The sequence below is a fragment of the Marmota monax genome, unplaced genomic scaffold (assembly GCF_021218885.2).
Source record: "Marmota monax isolate L192 unplaced genomic scaffold, Marmota_monax_Labrador192_F-V1.1 WCK01_AAM20220418_F8-fsc00004, whole genome shotgun sequence".
NCBI lineage: Eukaryota > Metazoa > Chordata > Mammalia > Rodentia > Sciuridae > Marmota > Marmota monax.
In genome coordinates this window covers 16215393-16236098 of record NW_026692881.1, presented here as the reverse complement: position 1 = coordinate 16236098, position 20706 = coordinate 16215393, and the positions used below count along the sequence as shown (strand labels likewise).

General features: G+C 33.8%; 1 protein-coding gene across 2 annotated transcripts in view; it reads left to right on the top strand.

Moving 5' to 3' along the window:
- Chuk (component of inhibitor of nuclear factor kappa B kinase complex) overlaps positions 1-20706 on the top strand; it is a 43334-nt gene that overhangs the window by 11589 nt on the left and 11039 nt on the right. For both annotated transcript variants that reach the window (XM_058581221.1, XM_058581220.1), the window contains exons 3-14: positions 394-508; positions 1541-1610; positions 2415-2507; positions 5468-5553; positions 5687-5811; positions 5993-6100; positions 6855-6990; positions 12105-12299; positions 13453-13555; positions 16715-16838; positions 17361-17512; positions 20022-20083. In XM_058581221.1, the coding sequence (XP_058437204.1) occupies positions 394-508; positions 1541-1610; positions 2415-2507; positions 5468-5553; positions 5687-5811; positions 5993-6100; positions 6855-6990; positions 12105-12299; positions 13453-13555; positions 16715-16838; positions 17361-17512; positions 20022-20083 (1369 nt within the window). The remainder of the gene's footprint in view (positions 1-393; positions 509-1540; positions 1611-2414; positions 2508-5467; positions 5554-5686; positions 5812-5992; positions 6101-6854; positions 6991-12104; positions 12300-13452; positions 13556-16714; positions 16839-17360; positions 17513-20021; positions 20084-20706) is intronic.

Sequence of the window (20706 nt, the reverse complement as noted above, 5' to 3'; positions counted from 1 at the left end):
GCCTGAACTGTCAGATTTTGACTCCTTATTGAGAACTTGCTATGTAATCTTACATTATTTAACCAATTTGTGCTTCAGTTTTTCTTCTGTGTGATAAAACTTTTAATACATCTACTTTTATTAGGATTATTTTGACAAGCAAATGAATTAATTATATGTAAAGTGCTTACTGCTTGACACACATAAATCTAATAATAACAGTGATAGTATCTTCATGTATATTTTTTCTCCTAAAGATTACTAATTTTTAATTACACAAATCATAAATTAGAATTTTATAAACAATGCCAGTCTTCCTTCCTTGTCTCATTCCCATCTCTAATTACCACTTCAAATCTAGTTCCTATTCATTGGAAAAATTGTTTTGATTTTAGTATTTTTCCTTTCTTTTAGGTTGAACCATCCCAATGTTGTAAAGGCCTGTGATGTTCCCGAGGAATTGAATTTTTTAATAAATGATGTACCTCTTCTAGCAATGGAATACTGTTCTGGAGGAGATCTTCGGAAGGTAGTATGGATATTTTGAGATGATGAGATTGTAAGTTACAAATTTGAGGATTGTTTGAATCATATCCAATATGGTAATCTAGAATAAGGAACAGAGAACTATGGCCTGTTACCTGTTTTGTAAATAAAATTTATTGGAACCGTGCTCATGTCTATGGCTTCTTTCTTGCAGCTGCAGAATTTTAAGTAGTTGTGACAGAAACCATATGGCTTGCAACGACTAAAGTGCTTACTATCTGTCCCTTTACAGAAAATATTTGCTCACTCTAGGTTTAGAACATGGATTTTTTTATTTGTTGTTGTTCTTTTTATACATAACAGTAGAGTGTATTTTGACATACATAAATGGAGTATAGCTTATTCTAATTAGGATTCCATTCTTGTGTTTGAAGATGATATGGAGTTACACTGGTCATGTATTCATATGAACATAGAAAGGTTATGTCTAATTCATTCTACTGTCTTTACTATGCCTATCCCCTCTCCCTTCCTTTCATTCCCCTTTGTCTAGTCCAATGAACTTCTATAGAACATGAATTTTTGTTGTTGTTTGCAAGATGAGACTATGTCAATAGTGTTAGTGTTAAATGTTTAAGGTGCTTATAAAAATATTTTTTCTATTACAATCTTTATTTCCTATCTCATTTTAAATATGTCCTTATGAATATATATACATGTGTGTGTATGTGTATATATATAATATACATACATATACACACACACACACTCTCATGGGAGAGAGTGTGTGTGTGTGTGTGTGTGTGTGTGTGTATATGAGAGAGACAGAGACATTTGTCAACCTTTTTCAATTTTACATACTTTTGGCCCTTTATCTTTACTTCAGTGAGTCTTGTCCACATAAATGAAACATATCCTTACTATGTTTGATGATTTTTTTCCCTTCTTTCACTTTCTTTATCATGTCTTATTTTCTCATTTCAATATTCTCTTCAGAGTATGTTGACTAATATGTGTTGCTGTTGTTGCCCAGCAATTTGCAGTACACAATTTTAGACTTTTTTTTTTTTTAAAGCTACTCAACAAACCAGAAAATTGTTGTGGACTTAAAGAAAGCCAAATACTTTCTTTACTGAGTGATATAGGTATGTAATCAATATTAAAATATCATTGTAATTTAGTACCTCTGGGTCCATAAAAGATTATGTATACTGCTTGGGAATTAAGAATTGCTGATACACTATACAAAACATGGCTTTTTAATGTCTATAAGAATTTGTCAAAAAACTGTTACTATTAGTACTAAATTAAAACTAGGATATTTTGTTACTATTTTTTTATCTAAGAATCTTTTCTTGGCTCATAGATGTTCTAATTGCTGACAAAATATTGTGTGAAATGACCTTATTCAATTTTACTGCCTCCATTCCCAATTGACATAGTAATTTTGTTCACAGTGGAATTGCAACTCTTTGGGAACTATATATATTCTCAAGTTAGTCTTAGATTGAAATTCTCTGTTTAATCAGAATTACTCCTGAAAAATCCTTAAAATAATAGTACCTATGCTATTAGAGGAAGTACAAAAGCCAAGATTAAGTTTTCTATGTTTTAGTTTTGCTTCTTTTCCTAGGCCATGGAGACCAAAGTCTAGGTGAAAAGGGTGACTTAGGTGGGAGAAAGGGCCATGCAGGTTGTAGGAATTTTCTCAATTGATTATTTCATTTCTTTTAATGTTAATTTTAATAAGTTAAATGAGCACATATTATAATTTATTATGATTAAGTCATTTGTTTAATGTGTATTTTCTGTGAAAAAAATCTGAAGTGCTCTGATACAGCTATGATGGTGCATATAATTTTGAACATCAGATCAGAGCTGTGTGAAGTTTTTTTTTTTTAAACTCAGTATTTTCTCTTACTTTAAAATATATTCTAAACTTTATTTAGGGTCTGGGATCCGGTATTTGCATGAAAACAAAATTATACATCGAGATCTAAAACCTGAAAATATAGTTCTTCAGGATGTTGGTGGAAAGGTAGGTGAAACCTGAAGAAATGTTCCATGATTTGCATACAGTCTCCCTTATGTAGTTAGTCTTTGAACTTTAGTGTCCTTGCTGTTTACCCATAGCACTCTATACTTTTACTAATTCAGTCCTTACCACACTAAACTGTAGTTTTTTGTGGTTATTTTTTTTCCTCCTCTGTTAAACAGTGGTTTCAAAGAAGGAGGTGCACCTGTCTTGTTGATGCCTGTTTTTCTAGCAGAGATAGTTGGTAGAGACTGTATAATTTGTTAATTCTCATCACTATTTTATTCTTGAGAAGCACATCCAAAACACATATATATATAATCCTAGTCTGCTTTACTTTAAGGAAAAAAGTATTTATTTTTAAAAAACTCATCTCCTTTCCACAGATCCTAAATTCTGTATTTGAATTTTAAAACTAAAAAAAAAAAAGAATCAAAGAAAAAAGTAAAACCTTGGTTTCCCAGATTCTTAAATGAGTCATCTTGAGAAGATCCAGAAATTGTGTATTGACTTTTAAAATGTTTCATTTTCCTCAGAATAATTTGAACAGTTTTCTTGTTTCAAGCATCCAAATTACATTCCCGTAAAGACTTAAAGCTATGAATACGAACCTTGCATTGGTTTTTTGTTTATTTGTTTGTTTTGGGTACTTGCCTTTTTTTTTTTTTTCTTTGATATGGGGTCTTGCTTAGTTACTTAGAGCCTTGCTAAGTTGCTGAGTCTGGCCTCAGCCTTACTAATCACTGGGATTACAAGCATGCACCACTTCACCTGGCCTTATTTATTTATTTTTTTAAATTTTGGCTTTTATTTATTTTTTTTTTTCTGTAGTTTTTGGATGTCCAAACAAGCATTTAAAAGAAATCTTTAATTTCTTCAAAAAAATTTGCTGCTATAAATTACAATTTTGTATGTAGATGACTTTTAATTTATTTATTTCATCATTTCATTGGTGATTTATAATTATACATAATAATGGGGTTCATGGTTTCATATATAAATTACATTTGTGATTAGAAATCAGAAAATTATAAGAGGAGAAATGTTGATTACAAATTTCCTTGTTGTTCTTAAGATCTTGAAATAAATTAATATATCTAACAAAAAAGACTGGTAAAAATACCTGCTCTCTTCTTTATGTGTGTAAACAAAGGAAACTCCATGGGGATGGCAACAGTACTGCTCTCACATTAAAAGAATGCCTTGAGTATGCATTTATGACTGATGATAAGAGCACTCATATTTTTCTTTTTTTGTTGTTCCAGGGATTGAACCCAGGAGTTTTCTAACCTCTGAGCCACATCCCCAGCCCTTTTTATTTTTTATTTAGAAACAGGGTCTCACTAAGTTGCTTAGGGCCTTGCTAAATAGCTGAGGTTGGCTTTGAACTCCTGATCCTCCTGCCTTAGTCTCCCTAGCCACTGGGATTACAGGCATGTTACCACCACACCTGGCCCACATCAATTTTATACAAACTCTAAAGTATCCATATCAGAAATGTTCTAGCCACAATTCTTTCTCATATTCTATTAAAAAGTACCCCTCAATTAGACAAATAATTACATTCAGCTAATTCTTTCAAATGTCAGCCATGCAGAAGTTTAAATAGTCTTTAAAATAAAAAAAAGTCTTTAAACAAACAAACAAAAAATGTATGACTTTAAAAGAAAAAGCAAAGAAAGGAACTTTATCTTTCTGTCTTACTGATAGGTATAGAAAATATTATTCTTGTGTTAAATACTTTCATACCAGGACATATTTAACACAAAATAAACCAATTGTTACATCTCTTACGTTTTGAGCAGAATTTTACAATTTATGAATTATTTCAATGGATATTTTATGATGTAATTACTTTACTTTTTTTTATATATTTCTTTTTCTTTTTTATTTATTTATTTTTTTTAATATTTATTTTTTAGTTTTCGGCGGACACAACATCTTTATTTGTATGTGGTGCTGAGGATCGAACCCAGGCCGCACGCATGCCAGGCGAGCGCGCTACCGCTTGAGCCACATCCCCAGCCCTTTTTTATATATTTCTACAACACTTTATTTTACTGCATTTTTCCTGACTCTTAGTCTACTGTTCAGCATCATGATTTTCCCTCCTCTACTGACCTTGATATTTTAAACATTTTTCTCTTAATTTTTTTCTGCATTACAAAAGGAACATCAAAAAGTTAGAAATCATAGGTACTCAAATGACTTCACCTGGCCTTATTAACCTTGCATTGGATTATGTTAATATATGTAGATCACAATTGGTCCATTGATCAAACTTTGATTATACTTCTTCTCATAGGAGCCTTTCATGCATGCTTAATTATCTCTGTGGTTTTGTTTTGTTGTAGCTAAAAACTTAAGGACATTTTTGAATTTAGGTAGGTGTTGAGTTACATTTAAGGTATTCTACAGTCATGTGATACTTTTTCAAGTTTGAAAATCACCCTTATTTTTGCTTAATGGACAAATCTTATTCTTAACATGCCAAAATAAAAATTATTAGCCAATCTATATTTAATTTTTCACTATGTATCAGGCACTGTATTAATTTTTAATTTTATTGATTTATTTATTTTTAGTTATACATGGGCACAATATCTTTATTTTGTTTATTTATTTTTAAGTGATGCTGAAGATTGATACCCAGTGCCTCATACATGCGAGGCAGGTGCTCTGTCACTGAGCCACAACCCCAGCCCTGTATTAAGTTTTTTATTATGACTATTTTATTAAGTCCTAATAAATCTGTGAAATAGAGCCAGTTAGAATCTAATTATATAGGAAACTGAGAAGTTAAATAACTTGATCAAGATCACATAGCTAGTTAAGTGGTGGAGCTCAGACCTAAAATATATTTGTATTATTTCAGATTGCAAGGTCATTACCACCACCATCCCCATAGCCTAAGGATATTATTGTCTTTCCCTTTCAAATATTTCAACCATTTTCTTTTGCAGGTAGTACATAAAATAATTGATCTAGGATACGCCAAAGATGTTGATCAAGGAAGTCTCTGTACATCTTTTGTGGGAACACTGCAGTATCTGGTGAGATATGTACTATATCTTTGAATTTAAATGTATAAAATTCTTATTCTTATTTCTGAAGGTCATGAATACAGTAGTACAAAGATAACTTCCCCTTACAGTTTTGGCATTTAAAGCATTTTCTCTTTTTAAGGCCCCAGAGCTCTTTGAGAATAAGCCTTACACAGCCACTGTTGATTATTGGAGCTTTGGGACCATGGTGTTTGAATGTATTGCTGGATATAGGCCTTTTTTACATCATCTGCAGCCATTTACCTGGTAAGACATGGATGAGAATTTTGTCATATTTAATGGGAATGGAAATTTTTTGGTTGTTTCCTTTTGTTTCTCACTTTTGTTATTGGTATCGTTGCTTTTTAAATGCAGAATTGAATAAAATAAGTGGCAAGAAATAGTAAGAGAGTCAGGTTGTCAGCTGAGGTATCTTTTGTTTTTATAGGCATGAGAAGATTAAGAAGAAGGATTCAAAGTGTATATTTGCATGTGAAGAGATGACAGGGGAAGTTCGATTTAGTAGCCATTTACCTCAACCAAATAGCCTTTGTAGGTAAGTGTACTTTATTTGAGGAGGTTTGCCTCAGTTTCTCCAGGGTTGTAAAAGAATAGTAGTATAGTTGTTTGTTTCAAGTAGTGTTATCCAGTAGAACTTTCTGTCATGGTAAATATTCCATATTAGTTTTAGCCACGTGAGGCTTATTGAGCTTTTGAGCACTTGCAAGATGGCTAGGGGCTGTGGGAGTAGAGCTCAGTGTTAGAGTACTTTTTTAGCATGCATGAGGCCCTGGATTTGATTTCCAGTACTACCAAAAAAAAAAAAAAAAAGAAGAAGAAGAAAAAGAAAGATGGCTAATGTAATTGAAGAACTGAATTTTAAATAAATAGTAATCGACAACATAGTTGTAGGGGAACTGAGAATTATTGCCACTCAATTTGATTGGCTTAAGTGTTGAGAAGATCCTAGGGATTAAGAAGTAAATGGTCACTGGAGAGTAGAATCGGACTCATCTGTTGAATCTGCCAATAACAAATTTACATATGTAGGTTTGGGGATCTAGGATATGCCAAAGATGTTGATCAAGGAAGTCTCTGTACATCTTTATTATCACTATTTTATTAAGTCCTCTGTGAGATAGATTAGAAAGTATATCCCCTGCAATTTTGTGACTTATTTGACAGTAAGATATAGAATGGTATGGATAAGTGATAAGAAAGGAAATAGACAACCTATTAAATTATTTTTTTAGTAATACTAAAAAAAAGTGGAAAATAATGATATTCATCATATTTTGTACATTTTCTAGTTTAATAGTGGAGCCCATGGAAAACTGGCTACAGTTGATGTTGAATTGGGACCCACAGCAGAGAGGAGGACCCATTGATCTTACTTTGAAGCAACCAAGATGTTTCCTATTAATGGATCACATTCTGAATTTGAAGGTTAGTTTTAAGGGGTGTATTTCATATAACCTACTATGAAGTTAACAAGTTTACTTGGAAAAATGAACATAAATATATTTTAGTAATCTTTTCCTGATATTTATTTGAAAAGGCAAATTATGTTCTTAGAGCTGATGCTTCATTTCTTTAGCAAGATTTTTCAGTTTTCATCTAAGTGGCCTTTGCTGATTATTCCTTTGAAATTTCTTTTGGATTTTTCCATTCCTGTATTGGTGTCATTTATTACTTCATTCATTTGGGTTTAATTCTACTGGATTTGGTTTGGTGAGGGAGGTTCCTTCCTGGCTTTTAATTCTTTATATTTACTCTCCATCTCTATCCCACATGAACTACCCCTCATTTTCTGAAAGTGCTTTTATATTCTTCTATCCATGAAATCAAAACAATTGTTTTTGCTTACTAAGACATATCTAAACTGATCTTCCTGGGTTTTTTGGGGCTTCCTAATGTAGGTTCACCCCAATCAAGTATGTGTCTTTTCCTGATTTTCTCAACCTTTACCTCAGTCAGAGGTAGTCACTGGTCACTGTGTCATGCCATCAAAACCCTTGTGTATTTTTGCACTTTGATGAATGTTATTCTCTACAATATGTTCTCCGTCTGTATACATATCCTTACCTACACAGGCATATCTTAAACTTGCTTTTTTTTCCCCCAATGGTCTCTGCAACACAGTTTGTCACTTAATCCTATTTTATATATTCTTTAATTATTTCTTATCTTCTACTCATGCTTCCCCACTTAGATTTTCTTCTTCAATGCTTGGTTGGTTTTACTACTTTTATTAACAATCACTCACCCTAACCTGACTCCATTTCTATCCTGGCATTCTGTTACAGGTATGTATCAGGTTCTCAGTAATTATTCATTGATATGAATGAGAGGTGTAGATCTCTTTTTTTTTCAATGTCTTTATTTTTATGTGGTCATGAGGATTGAACCCAGAGCCTCATGCATGCTGGGCAAGTGCCGTACCTCTGAGCTACAACCCCAGCCCCAGTGTAGATCTTTTATATTGTATACCCAGAAACAACCCTCATCTGCAGTCTTTCTGTATGTATTGAGTGCCAATAGTATACAGGCTTTCTAACATTAAAATGAGAATTCATATTCATGTAAGGTTTTAATCTAATCTTGGAATACTTGATTAAATGTGAATTTGAGGGCATGTTCATGTCATTCTTGATTAACACTGAAAAAATAGTGTGTTAACAAAGCTTGGCTTGGTGAGGCCTTTAGCTTTATGTTGCCTTTGAAAGTTTTGGTTGTGCACCACTCATTTTCCTTTTTTAGAATTGTGATAGTAATTATGGCATCATTCCTACTTGTCTGTGAGCATGTTTGTCATAGAGCATGGAGAAAGATTTCTCATTATGGGGTTTGTGCGCCTATAGACTTTAGTTATGTTTGCATCACCACTACTTACCTGTCTATGAATCTGAGCAGGTATTACTTTCTCTTTATTTGGAGAATAGTAATATCTTCAAAGGATCAATATTATCGTGAAGTTGTGCAGTATAAGTATTGAGTACTATTCATGATAATACAGAAGGTTTCAGGGACACTTCCTAAATATAATAATAGGGCTGATTTTAAAGAGTAAGCAAGAGATAATTAATTTTAAAACATTAAAGTTTATTATATAAGAGAAATATTGACACTTTTGTTATGACATTTGGAATTTACATTAAAAAGATCAGTTTTAGGTTATAAAAGCAGTGTGTTATTTCTTTAGCACCACTTACTTAAGCATCAGTGTCAGGATTTGTAAATAGAAATAATAATGCCCTTCAAATTTAAAAAATTCTGCACAACAAAGGAAATATTAAATAAAATGGAAAGGCAACTTTTAAAATAGGAAAAAATATTTGCACAACTTGTCTGATATGAGGTTAATACCTAAATTTGGCAAGGGACCTATACAACTGAATATGCCAATTACAAATAATCTGATTAAAAAATGGATAAATGAGCTAAATAGACACTTGTTAGAAGAAGAAATTCTGGTGGTCAACAGGCATTTGAAAAGGTGCTCAACAATGCTAATTATTAGGGAAATGCATTTTGGGCTGGGAATGTAGCTCAGTGGTTTTATACTTGTCTACCATGTTCAAGGCCTTGGGTTCAATCCCCTATGCCACAAGAAAACCAACCCCTCCCCCCTCCAAAAAAAAAAAAAAACTATAATGAGATGTCACGTTGCTCCTATTAGGATGGCTATTATAAAAAAGACAAATGGTAGTATGTTAGCTTTCTCTTGCTGTGGCAGAATACCTGTGAAAAATAACTTAAAGGAACAAAGATTTATTTTGGCTTATGGTTTCAGAGGTTTTAATCCAGGGTCAGCTGGCTCCATTGCTGTGGGCCTGTGGTGAGTCCAAGCATCATGGTGGAGAAAGCATGGTGGAGTAAATTCTCATCATAGTGGCCAGGAAGTCGGGGGAGGAAAAGGCCCCAAACAAGATATAATCCCCAAGGCACACCCCCAAGGACCCACTCCCTTCAAGTAGTTTCCACCTCCTATAGTTTACACTAACCCCAATAGTTCATTCAGCTATGAATCTATTGATAGATTAGTCCATTATGAGATTTGAGCCCCCATGATCTAATCACTTCCCCAAGGCCCTACCTTGAACATTGTTTTATTGGGAACCGTGCCTTTAACACATGAGCCTTTGGGGGACATTCCAAATCCAAATCTAACAGGTAGCAAGTGTTGGCAAAGATGTGGTGAAAGAGAACCTTTGTACACTGTTGATGGGAATATAAATTATACTGACATTATGGGAGACAGTATGAAAGCTTTCAAAAAAATTAAAAATAAAACTATCATATGATCTAGTATTCCTACTTCTGGATATCAAGAGGAAATGAAAAAGGATTATGAAGAGATCTGAACATCTGTGTACACTGCAAACATTATTCACAATAGCTAAGATACAGAAACAACCTAAATGTCCTTCAAAAGATGAGTGGATAGGGAAAATATGGTATATACACAATGGAATATTATTCAGCTTTAATAGAAAAGGAAATCCTGTCATTTAGGACAATTGATAAACTTGGAAGACATTGTGCTAAGTGAAATACACAAAAAGAGATAATGCATGATCTCAATTACATGTGGAATCTAAATGAGTCAAACTTGGAGTGTTGCCAGCTGCCCAACATGGGTGCATGGCAGAGATGTCATGTCTCCCACTCCTTCATCCTTAGGGAGGTTTTGTGGAAACTACAGTCCTGGTCCTAGTCCTGGTTGTAGTTGGTCCCTGGCAATGAACCACCTGGCCAAAATTTTAAAAAATAAATAAAAGTCAGATTCATAGAAGCAGAGAATAGGATGATAGTTACCAGGGGCTGATGGCAGAAGGGAATGTGGTGATGTTAGTCAAAGGGTATAAAAATGGTAACTATGGAGAAGTAGTAGATATGTTAATTAGCTGAAATGTGGTCATTTCATAATGTATATCAAAATATCACATTGTGTATCTTATATATAATTTTTACATATCAAAAATTAAATTGCCACAAAATCAAGAATTTAAAAGACAGAAAAAATATATACTTCAGGAGAGGGGTCTATGAGGGGGCATATAGATGAAATAAAATTGACTCTGTAAGTGATGGTTGAAACCAGGCAAGGCATTCCCAGGTTTTGGAGTGGGATTATGATACTGTTATCTACAATTTAGTGTGTTTGAAAAATGTCAATTATAATATTTTTTTCAGTATACTGGGGATCAAACTCAGGGCCTTGCACATGCTAGGTAAGTGCGCTCCTGTGAATCTACATGCCCAGCTGTCAATATAATCTGTGTGTCGGTTGGGCAGGGGTTTATGTGTGCTGGGGATTGAACTTGAAGCCTTACTCATGCCAGGCATGTACTTTTGTCACTGAACTATACCCATGGCTCCTTGTATTTTAAGAGGAAAGAAAAAGAAAGGAAGCCTTTTTATCTACCCCACCTGTCCCAACCCTGTGCTGAGAATCAAATCCAGGTCCTCAAGCATGCCAGGCAGGCACTCTAACACTGGGCCACATCTCCAACCCTAATGCTTTACTTTTGTAGCAAGGATTTCCAGCAGAGATACTTTTAATCATTTGCATATACTAATCAATGTAAGGAATCAAGAAACAAGTATTAATTTTGTATGGCTTATCTAAGTGGAAGGAAAAGAAGTATTGTGTTCAAAAGACTGACCTCCAACTCTGTGACTGTCCTTGCTTACCTGGAAATACCTAGATAGAGCCCTGCCTGACTTGCCTATATGAGGCTACCATCACTGGGACTTTATGTGAGAGTAATAAGACTATTTTCTTATCCAACTGTGAGCCCTTAGGTAGGTCACTGCTCAGGGATTTGATTGCCTTGCGAGGGTAACAACACTTTTTTTCCTGTTGAAAAAGTAGCTTATCTCTTCTACCAGATGATTATTTCTTGAGGCAACATGAGGTAGTAAAAATTTCAGATTCAAGCTCTACCAGTTATCAGCTGTATGATCCCTAACAAACTATTTAACTTCTTAGAGCCCTCTCTGCTAAGATAGAAATTGAGATTTAATTAATTGGGGATATTATGTGAAAGCACTTAACTCTATGGTTGATGTAAGTTAGGCACTTCATATATGAGATTGTTTCCTTCTAGGTCTGTGATAATGTTTCTCAAATAAGTATCATTTTATTTTTTAATTAGAATTTTTATTACTTGATGTTGTGCAGCCTTAAATCTGAAATTTTATTTGTTGGAACTAACATCTATTGTAGTAGAAAGGTACACTCTGTTTTGTTTTGTTTTTTTTTTTTTTTTCAGTTGCAGTGGGACCAAGACCTTTATTTTATTTATTTATTTTTATGCGGTGCTGAGGAACAAACCCTCGGACATGCTACGCGAGCACTCTACCACTAAGCCACAACCCCAGCCCTCTAAACTCTGTTCTTTAGTTTTCGGAATGTCCATATTTATAATTACAGATAATCTCACTTTGGAGAATGAATAATGCCTTTTGTTCACATTCCCTTCTTAATATCTTGCACTGAATCATTTACAAAGAAAATGATCAATGGATATATCTTTTTTTTCCTTATTATACAGATAGTACACATCCTAAATATGACTTCTGCAAAGATCATTTCTTTTTTGTTACCACCTGATGAAAGTCTGCATTCACTACAGTCTCGCATTGAGCGTGAAACTGGAATAAATACTGGTTCTCAAGAACTTCTTTCAGAGACAGGAATTTCTCTAGATCCTCGGAAACCAGCCTCTCAATGTGTTCTAGATGGAGTTGTAAGAAATTCTTTTTTGTTTTAATTGATATAATATTTTTACTTATTTATAGGGTATAGTATTAATTCAGTACATGTATACAATGTATAAAGATCAAATCAAGGTAATTAGCATTTCTGTCTCCTCAAATATCATTATTTATATGTGTTCACACCCTTCAAGTTCTTACTTTAGTTGTTTTGAAATGTATAATCAGTTGTTGTAGACTATAGTTACCCTACTGTGCTATAGAAAGGATTGTAAGAGAATTCTAGAGTGTGATAAGATAAGAAATCTGTACCGAGGAATTGCATGCTCTATGACTGATTTGATACATAATTGGGATTCCTTGGGGAATGTTATACATCTTATATAATCTTTTAAGTGTTGCCTTACTGGTGACTCTTATAATTGTTTTGCAAGGAAAACAAGGTATAAATGATATGTTTATTGTTTTGAACTTTATAAGACTTTTTCTTTGGTGCCAGTTATCTCCTACTTTCTTTTCCTTCTTGTATTTGAAGCCTAGGACCTTGAAATTAGACTAGCAGTCTCATAGATCCTGCCAGAGGATAGGTGGGTGGTAAATATGATTGTGTCATGACTTTTTTTTTCTTTTTATGGCATTATATAGGCATATTTTACATATCGTGTAATTCACCCATTTCAAATGTACAACTCAGTGATTTTTAAAATAAATTTAAATTAGTTTAAAAACATTTCCATCTCAACAGATCCATCGTGTCTGTTAATTGTTAATCTCCCTTTGGCCACTAATCCACTTTCTATCTCCATAGATCTACCTTTTCTGAACTAATTACATTTAAGCAGAATCATAAAATATAGTCTCTTATGTCTAAATTCTTTAATTTAGAATTATATTTTTAAGGTTCATCCATGTTGTAGCATGTATTAGTACTTCATTCCTTTTGATTACTAAATAGTATTTTCATTTTATGGAAATTTGCCTTTTCATTTTATTCTTTTGGGATGCTGATCATTTTCATTTTCGCACTTTTCCCCTGTCTCTAGGTTTAGACCTTAAATCTGTAAAATGTAGCTTGATATACATTGACTTTGTTCATTTGCATTTCAAAGTAAGAAATCTTGTACTAAAATATTTAGAAAGGCTAGGATTTTCAAGAACAATTTTAATTGTTTGCTTCTTTTTCAGAGAGGCTGTGATAGCTATATGGTTTATTTGTTTGATAAAAGTAAGACTGTATATGAAGGGCCATTCGCTTCCAGAAGTTTATCAGATTGTGTAAATTATATTGGTAAGTATAGTCCATTTCGTGGCTAACCTTTAATCCTGAAATAATAGTATTGATTCTCAACATGATTAGTAAAAATGGTGTTTTTAGTGTTTTTGTTTTGTATCTCTCATAATTGAGGTTTCTATATGTGGTAAAAAATAGATTTATGTAGTTTGGAAAGTGAAAAGGTAGATTTTAAATCACTACCTGATTCCTCATTTAGGACGACAGGACTCTCACAGATAAGAAAATGAAACTGCTCCCTTAATTAAATCTACTTTTGAACTGTTCCTTCCTTATATATGAGTATTTATTATCCATGAAATTTTATTTCCTGCCTGCCTCCCTGCCCAGGGATCTGAACCATGGGCTTTATGCATGCTAGGCAAGTGCCATCTACCACTGAGCTACATTCTGCTCTCAAATATTTATTTTAACTTAAGGATACTGCTTGATGATCAAATGTTGTAATTTATCCTATGAAGATAATTCTTTCTTTGGAACAAGTTAAATATTTAATGAATTTATGTCTACTCAAACTAAAATTGGGCACTAAATTATAAAATCAAGAACAAAATTGGAACCAGGCCAGGTATGGTAGGGCATGCCTGTAATCCCAGCGGTTTGAGAGGCTGAGGCTGGAGGATCTTGAGTTCAAAGCCAGCCTCAGCAACTGAGCAAGGCCCTAAGCAACACAGTGAAATCTGTCTCTAAATAAAATATAAAAAAGGGATGGGGATATGGCTCAGTGGTTAAGTGCCCCTATATTCAATCCGTGGTACCAAAAAAAAAAAAATTAGAACCAGGTATAGTGGCACATGCTTATAATCCCAGCAATTTGGGAGGCAAAGGCAGAAGGATCACAACTTTGAGGACAACCTCTGAAACTTAGTAAGACCCTTCTTCAAACATTAAGCCAGGCGTGGTCATGCATGTCTATAATCCCAGCAACTCAGAAGTCTGAGGCAAGAGAATCCTAAGTTTTATGTCAGCCCCAACAACTTAGCAAGGCACTAAGCAACTTAATAAGACTCTGTCCCAAAATAAAAAGAGATGGGGATGTGGCTCAGTGTTAAAGTGCCTCAGGATTCAATCTTTGGTACAAAAAATAAATCAGTCATTTTAAAAGGCTGGTGATGTAGCTCAGTGGTATAGAGCACCTCTGGGTGGGTTTAATCCACAGTACCAAAAAACAAGAACAAAATTGGATGGTGCTAAAATAACATGTAATCTTTACAGTACTGTGTTATCTTTTCATTAGCTTTCTTTTAAATCAAAGAATAGTTTCTATTCCTCAAATTTATGATATACATATGTGTGTATATATGTGTGTATAAACCACACCACAATCAAGACAGAGAACATTTCCTTCACCTCAGAACGTTCCCTCATTCTTTTTTCAAGTCAACCCCCTTCCCTCATATTTTAACATTTTTTGCCGAAAGACTTATTAGAACCAGATTTATAGAAAAATTGAGTAGAAGAGTTCTCATGTAACTGCCCTTCCTTATACATACAGTTCTCCTGTTATTAACATAGTAGTATGGATTTTCTTAATTTTTACCTTATGTATTTTTACTGTTCTAAGATCCAGTGAGGCTACACATTACATTTAGTTGTATCTTCTCAAGCTTCTCTCCGCTGTTAGTTTCTCAGAATTTCTTTTAATTTTGATGACTTTGACAGTTTTGAGGAGGATTGATCAGGTCTTTTATAGGATTCTGATATGTTAGAATTTTTTTTTCCTTATGATTTAGACTGAGATTTTGGTGTGTGTGTGTGTGTGTATGTGTGTTTGAGGTGCTGGGGATTGAACCCAGGGCCTTGTGCATGCAAGGCAAGCACTCTTCCAACTGAGCTATATCTCCAGCTTGATTTTGGTGTTTTTGAGAGAAAGATCATAGAAGTAAAGTGACATTTTTATTGCATGTTAAGTACATACTATCATAGTACATGTTTTATTACTATTTGTATTGACCTTATCACCTGGCTGAAGTAATGTTTTTAAGTTCTCTCCAAGTAATAGTTAATCTTCCCTCTCTCCCTTATGCACTCAATTCTTTAAAAGGAAGTCACTGTGTAAAACCACACTTAAGGACTAGGAAATTAAGCTACACTCCTTCAGGGAAGAGTATCTACATAATTCATTTGAAATTCTTCTATATAGGGCTGGGGTTGTGGCTCAGTGATAGAGTGCTCGCCTAGCATGCATGGGGCACTGCATTTGATCCTCAGCACCATATAAATGTAAAATGGAGATATTGTGTCCATCTAAAACTTGAGAATAAATATTTTTTAAAAAAGAAATTCTTCTACATGGGAGATTTATATCTTCTCTCCCATATATTAATTTATTCAGTGATTTCTTTTCTGTTGATTTCAGCTCATAGATAATTATTTTGTAACTTTGAATTATAATCTAATACTAGTTTATTTGTTGCTTAAACTGTTCTATCTAAGGACATTAAGGACTTTTCTCACTGGCTCTTCTACCTATTTTACATGCCCCCATCAATGAATTGTTTTTTTTATTTGTTTTATTTACTTATTTTCATTTCTTTAGTACTTCCTTATATTCTGGCACTGCTTTCTAGGTTCATCTTATATGTTTTTGCTCCATTCTTAAAGCAGTTCTTTAAGAATCCGAGTTCCTTTTATTAGAGAATAAAGAATGGGCAAGAGATAATAAATTAGTTTTTAAAGTCTTGCGTAACTTATTAATATGCCATTTATTCTGTATGCTTTCTTGAAGGTGAGTTGGTGGTCAGAAGATGATATTTATTATTTAGAAACAGGAAAGACTAGTGGATTGTGGAGGAGATATGTCTTGATTTAGAACTTGAAAAGATTAAAGAATTTGGATTAGCAGAGAGAATAAAAGAGAATTCCAGATTGGAAAGAAACAAGAAAATAGGGCAGATATAGGAATAATCTACAACTGTGAAGGTAGTGATTATGCCATTCACTTTTATTTTCCCTTGTATTTGGAGCTGGGCTTGTGTATTGCAGGTACCCAGTAACCGTATTTGGAAGTGGAAATGCAGAAATACTTTCTAATATCTGTTTCTAGCATTTGTGGAAATCTGTTTTTGTGAACAAGAAATCACAGAGAGTAGTAAATGAACTGTAACATTGTCAAAAGTAACTCACCTCCCATTTTCCTCATCTTTTTGTCTATAGTACAAGATAGCAAAATACAGCTTCCAATTATACAGCTACGTAAAGTATGGGCTGAAGCAGTGCACTATGTATCTGGGCTAAAAGAAGACTATAGCAGGCTCTTTCAGGGACAAAGAGCAGCAATGTAAGTGGAGTTTGTTCTTTATAAGCACAATATCATGTGCAAAATATACTCAAGAATTAATCTTGGACTGCAGTTTTAGTTCAGTGGTAGAGCACTTGGCTAGCACGTATCACATAAAAATAAATAAATAAATAAAGGTATAAAAAATGCAATATTACATAAAAAAAGAATTAATATTGCCAGTTTTCACTAATCAATGTTGCATGCATTACTAAAATATTGAACCAGTGTGAAATGTAATATTCTGATCAGACTTATAGATTTCTTATTAATGGTCTGAAGCTGTCCAATTGCAATGGCTTACTTAGTAGTAGATCCTGTGTCCTAGTTTAAGATTGTTTATCACATAATATCAGAGGCAGGAAGTCTTCAGAGACAAGATTCTAGAGATGAGTTATTTTTCATAGATTGATAGCAGACATTTAGATTTGGGCCTTCAGTAATTTATGTTTTAAAATTTTTATCCAGTGTTTCTGAATGCTGATAATATTTTTTGTTTTGTTATGTTTTGCTATGGTTTAGGTTAAGTCTTCTTAGATATAATGCTAACTTGACAAAAATGAAGAACACTTTGATCTCAGCATCACAGCAACTGAAAGCTAAATTGGAGTTTTTTCACAAAAGCATTCAGCTTGACTTGGAGAGATATAGTGAACAAATGACTTATGGGATATGTAAGTGTCTGGGTATAATGTGTAAAGGCGTGTTTAGCCTCTTGAAGCCATCTGATGTCTTACCTTCTTGACTTGCCAGTTGTCACTTACTTTCACATTTAAAACAAGAGACAGGATAACTTAGATCATCATAAACCATGTTTGTTTTGTATATTAGCTCTTTTTAAAAATTCCTTAGTTGAGCAACTTAGCTTCATAATTGAAATGAGATTATTTAGCTCCTTTTTAAAAAGGCTAAATAATATTAAAACAATTAAAGAATCTGTGAATTTCAAATCTCGTTTTAAAAATAAATACAAAATCTATACTGGATATAAAATATATACTAGGGCAGTTTCTTAGCCAGTGCTCTGGACTGAATGTTCATGTCCCCCTACCCAAATTTATACATTGAAATAACTGGCTCCCACCATGATGGTACTTGGAGATAGGACCATCAGGAGGTATTTAGGTCATGAGCATAAGAGCCCTCATGAATTAACTTAGTGCCCTTATAATAGAAGCCCGAGTAAGATTTCCTTACCTTTCTGCCATGTGACGACATAGTGAGAATATAGCCATCTATGAATCAGAAAGTAGCCTCTCACCAAACTCCAAATCTGCTGGTGCTTTGATCTTGGATTTCCTGGCCTTCAGAACCAAGAAATAAATTTTTGTTGTTTATATGCTATCTAGTTTATGCTTTTTTGTTTATTTATTTTGTTTTTAGCATAGCAGTTCAGGTGGACTGGCATAAACAATTTATTTTATTGTCAATAATAAAACAAATAATTCCAAGGTTGTTTCCTTCCAAACCATTTACAATGGGGTCCTTTTGTTTTTTATTATATGCAGTCTCCAGATTTCTAATATTTGATCTTCCTTGGAATTTACTAAGGAACTGTAAAAAGCACAGTTAAAATTCAAATAAAGAGTTGGTTATATAATTGATGTTTTATTTTTATTTATGTATTATAGTCATTCTGGTGAATAACATTGCAATTATTTTATTAAAATGTCTCTCACTTTACATATATGAATATACCTCAGTGAATTTTACCTTTATGTATATCTATAAAGCACTAAATTTAAAAATATGTAATAAATAGAAGAAACACCAGTAAAGTAGAGGAAGGGAAACAGGAGGAGGGAGGAAGGGAGGGAAAGGGGTAGTACTGGGGACTGAAATGGAGCATATTATATTTCCACGCTTGTAATGATTATGTCAAAATGAATTCCAATGTTATGTATAAGTATAATGCACTGATAAAAACACTTAAAAAAATCTTTGACTTGTCAAAGGTGTACTGTATAACTGTTAAAAGAATGAGATAAGCTGGGCATCATGGCACATGGCTGTAATCCCAATTTGGGAGGCTGAGGCATGAGGAGTGCAAGTTCACTAAACTCAGCAACTTAGTGAGGCCCTAAGCGACTTAGCAAAACCCTTTCTCAAAATAAAAAAGGAAAAGGGCTTGGGATTGGCTCAGTGGGAAAGCCTCTGGGTTCAATCCCCAGTACCCAAATAATAATAATAAGTTCTATTATTAAAAGATCATTTGGACCTTTAATTGGCAGTGCTACTTTAAGTAGTGGGAAAACTGAAAAAAAATAAGTGTATATATGATAGTGATATCCCTTGGGGTTTAGTGTATAGGGGAGGAAGAGAGTCTTTTTTTATATATCCTTTTATACTATTTGATCTTTTTTTAGGGAGGGAGATTACCAGGGATTAAACTCAGGGGCACTTGACCACTGAGCCACATCCCCAGCTCTATTTTATATTTTTATTTAGAGACAGGGTCTCACTGAGTTGCTTAGCCCCTTGCTTTTACTGAGACTGGCTTTGAACTCACAATCCTCCTGTCTCAGCTTCCCAAGCCATTGGAATTACAGGCGTGCACCACCGCACCCGGCATACTGTTTGATCTTTTAAAAACATGTTCGTGTATTACTTCTAAATTTTTTTTAAAGAGAAAACATCTGTATTACTTTCTAGAACTTCTACAACAAGATACCATAAACTGGATGCCTTTAAATAATAGAAATGTATTGTCTCACAGTTCTGGAGGCTAGAAGTCCAAAATCAATGTTAGCAAAGCCATCATCTCTTTGACACCTGTAGTGAAGAATCCTTCCTTGTTTTATTCCAGCTTCCTCTGGTTTGCCAGCAAACCTTGATGTTCCTTGGCTTACAGTTGCAGCACTTTAATCTGTGCTTCTATCGTCATATGGCATTGTCCCCTTATGTATCCATATTCTTGTGTCTCTTTTAATAATTACACTGCTCATATTGGATTAAGGGCCCACCCTTCTCCAGAGCATTCAGCTGATTATATCTTTTGTGACACTATTGCCAATGAGGTCACATTCTGAAATATTAGATGTTACAACTTCAACATATTTTGGAGGAGAGGGGACACAAAATACATGACAAATCTTTGATGTTGATACAGCAAGGAAGCAGGCAGGCTAGTAATTAAAGCTATGGCTATTTCTGAGATAACCAATTTAGAATTTTTTTTTTAAGCTTCAGAAAAAATGCTAAAAGCATGGAAAGAAATGGAAGAAAAGGCCATTCACTATGCTGAGGTAAAAGCACTGAGCTGATTCTTTGAGCTTATTAATTCTTGATGTCTCCCTTAGAAATTGCCTTTGGATTTGATATATAATTTTTTTTACATATTTGTCATTCTTGAATTTCAGACAGATACCTAGTAGATGCTTTGTATATAGATAAGAAGGTACTGTAATAGATAAAAACAAGGACTTTGGGCAAATTACTTGATTTCATGAAGCTTCAGTTTCTATTATATTATACATATTATATTTTAGTAGGATTATGAAGATGGGAATTAATAATAAATGGTGGTTATCACTATTATTTTTATGACTTGTTTAGAAAAGACAGCTGCACATCCTGGTTTACCTGGGATAGTCCCAGTTTATACCTGATGTCTTCCTATAATTATCAATAGTAGTACCTTTCACTCTCCAAATTATACTGGTTTAGACAATAAATTTATATAGCCTGCCAAGGTATAGATCATTCTCCAGGTGGCAGATTCCTTCCGTATCTTGTATGTTTGTCCATGGTCCTAGCTTATTGCTGTCCTTAGGGTCACATTCTGGGGTCAGTAGATATTTCCTGGAGGATATGGGTGGGGTGGTTGATATCCTGAAGCTCAGTTGCAAGCAGTACCGGTTGTTTTGGT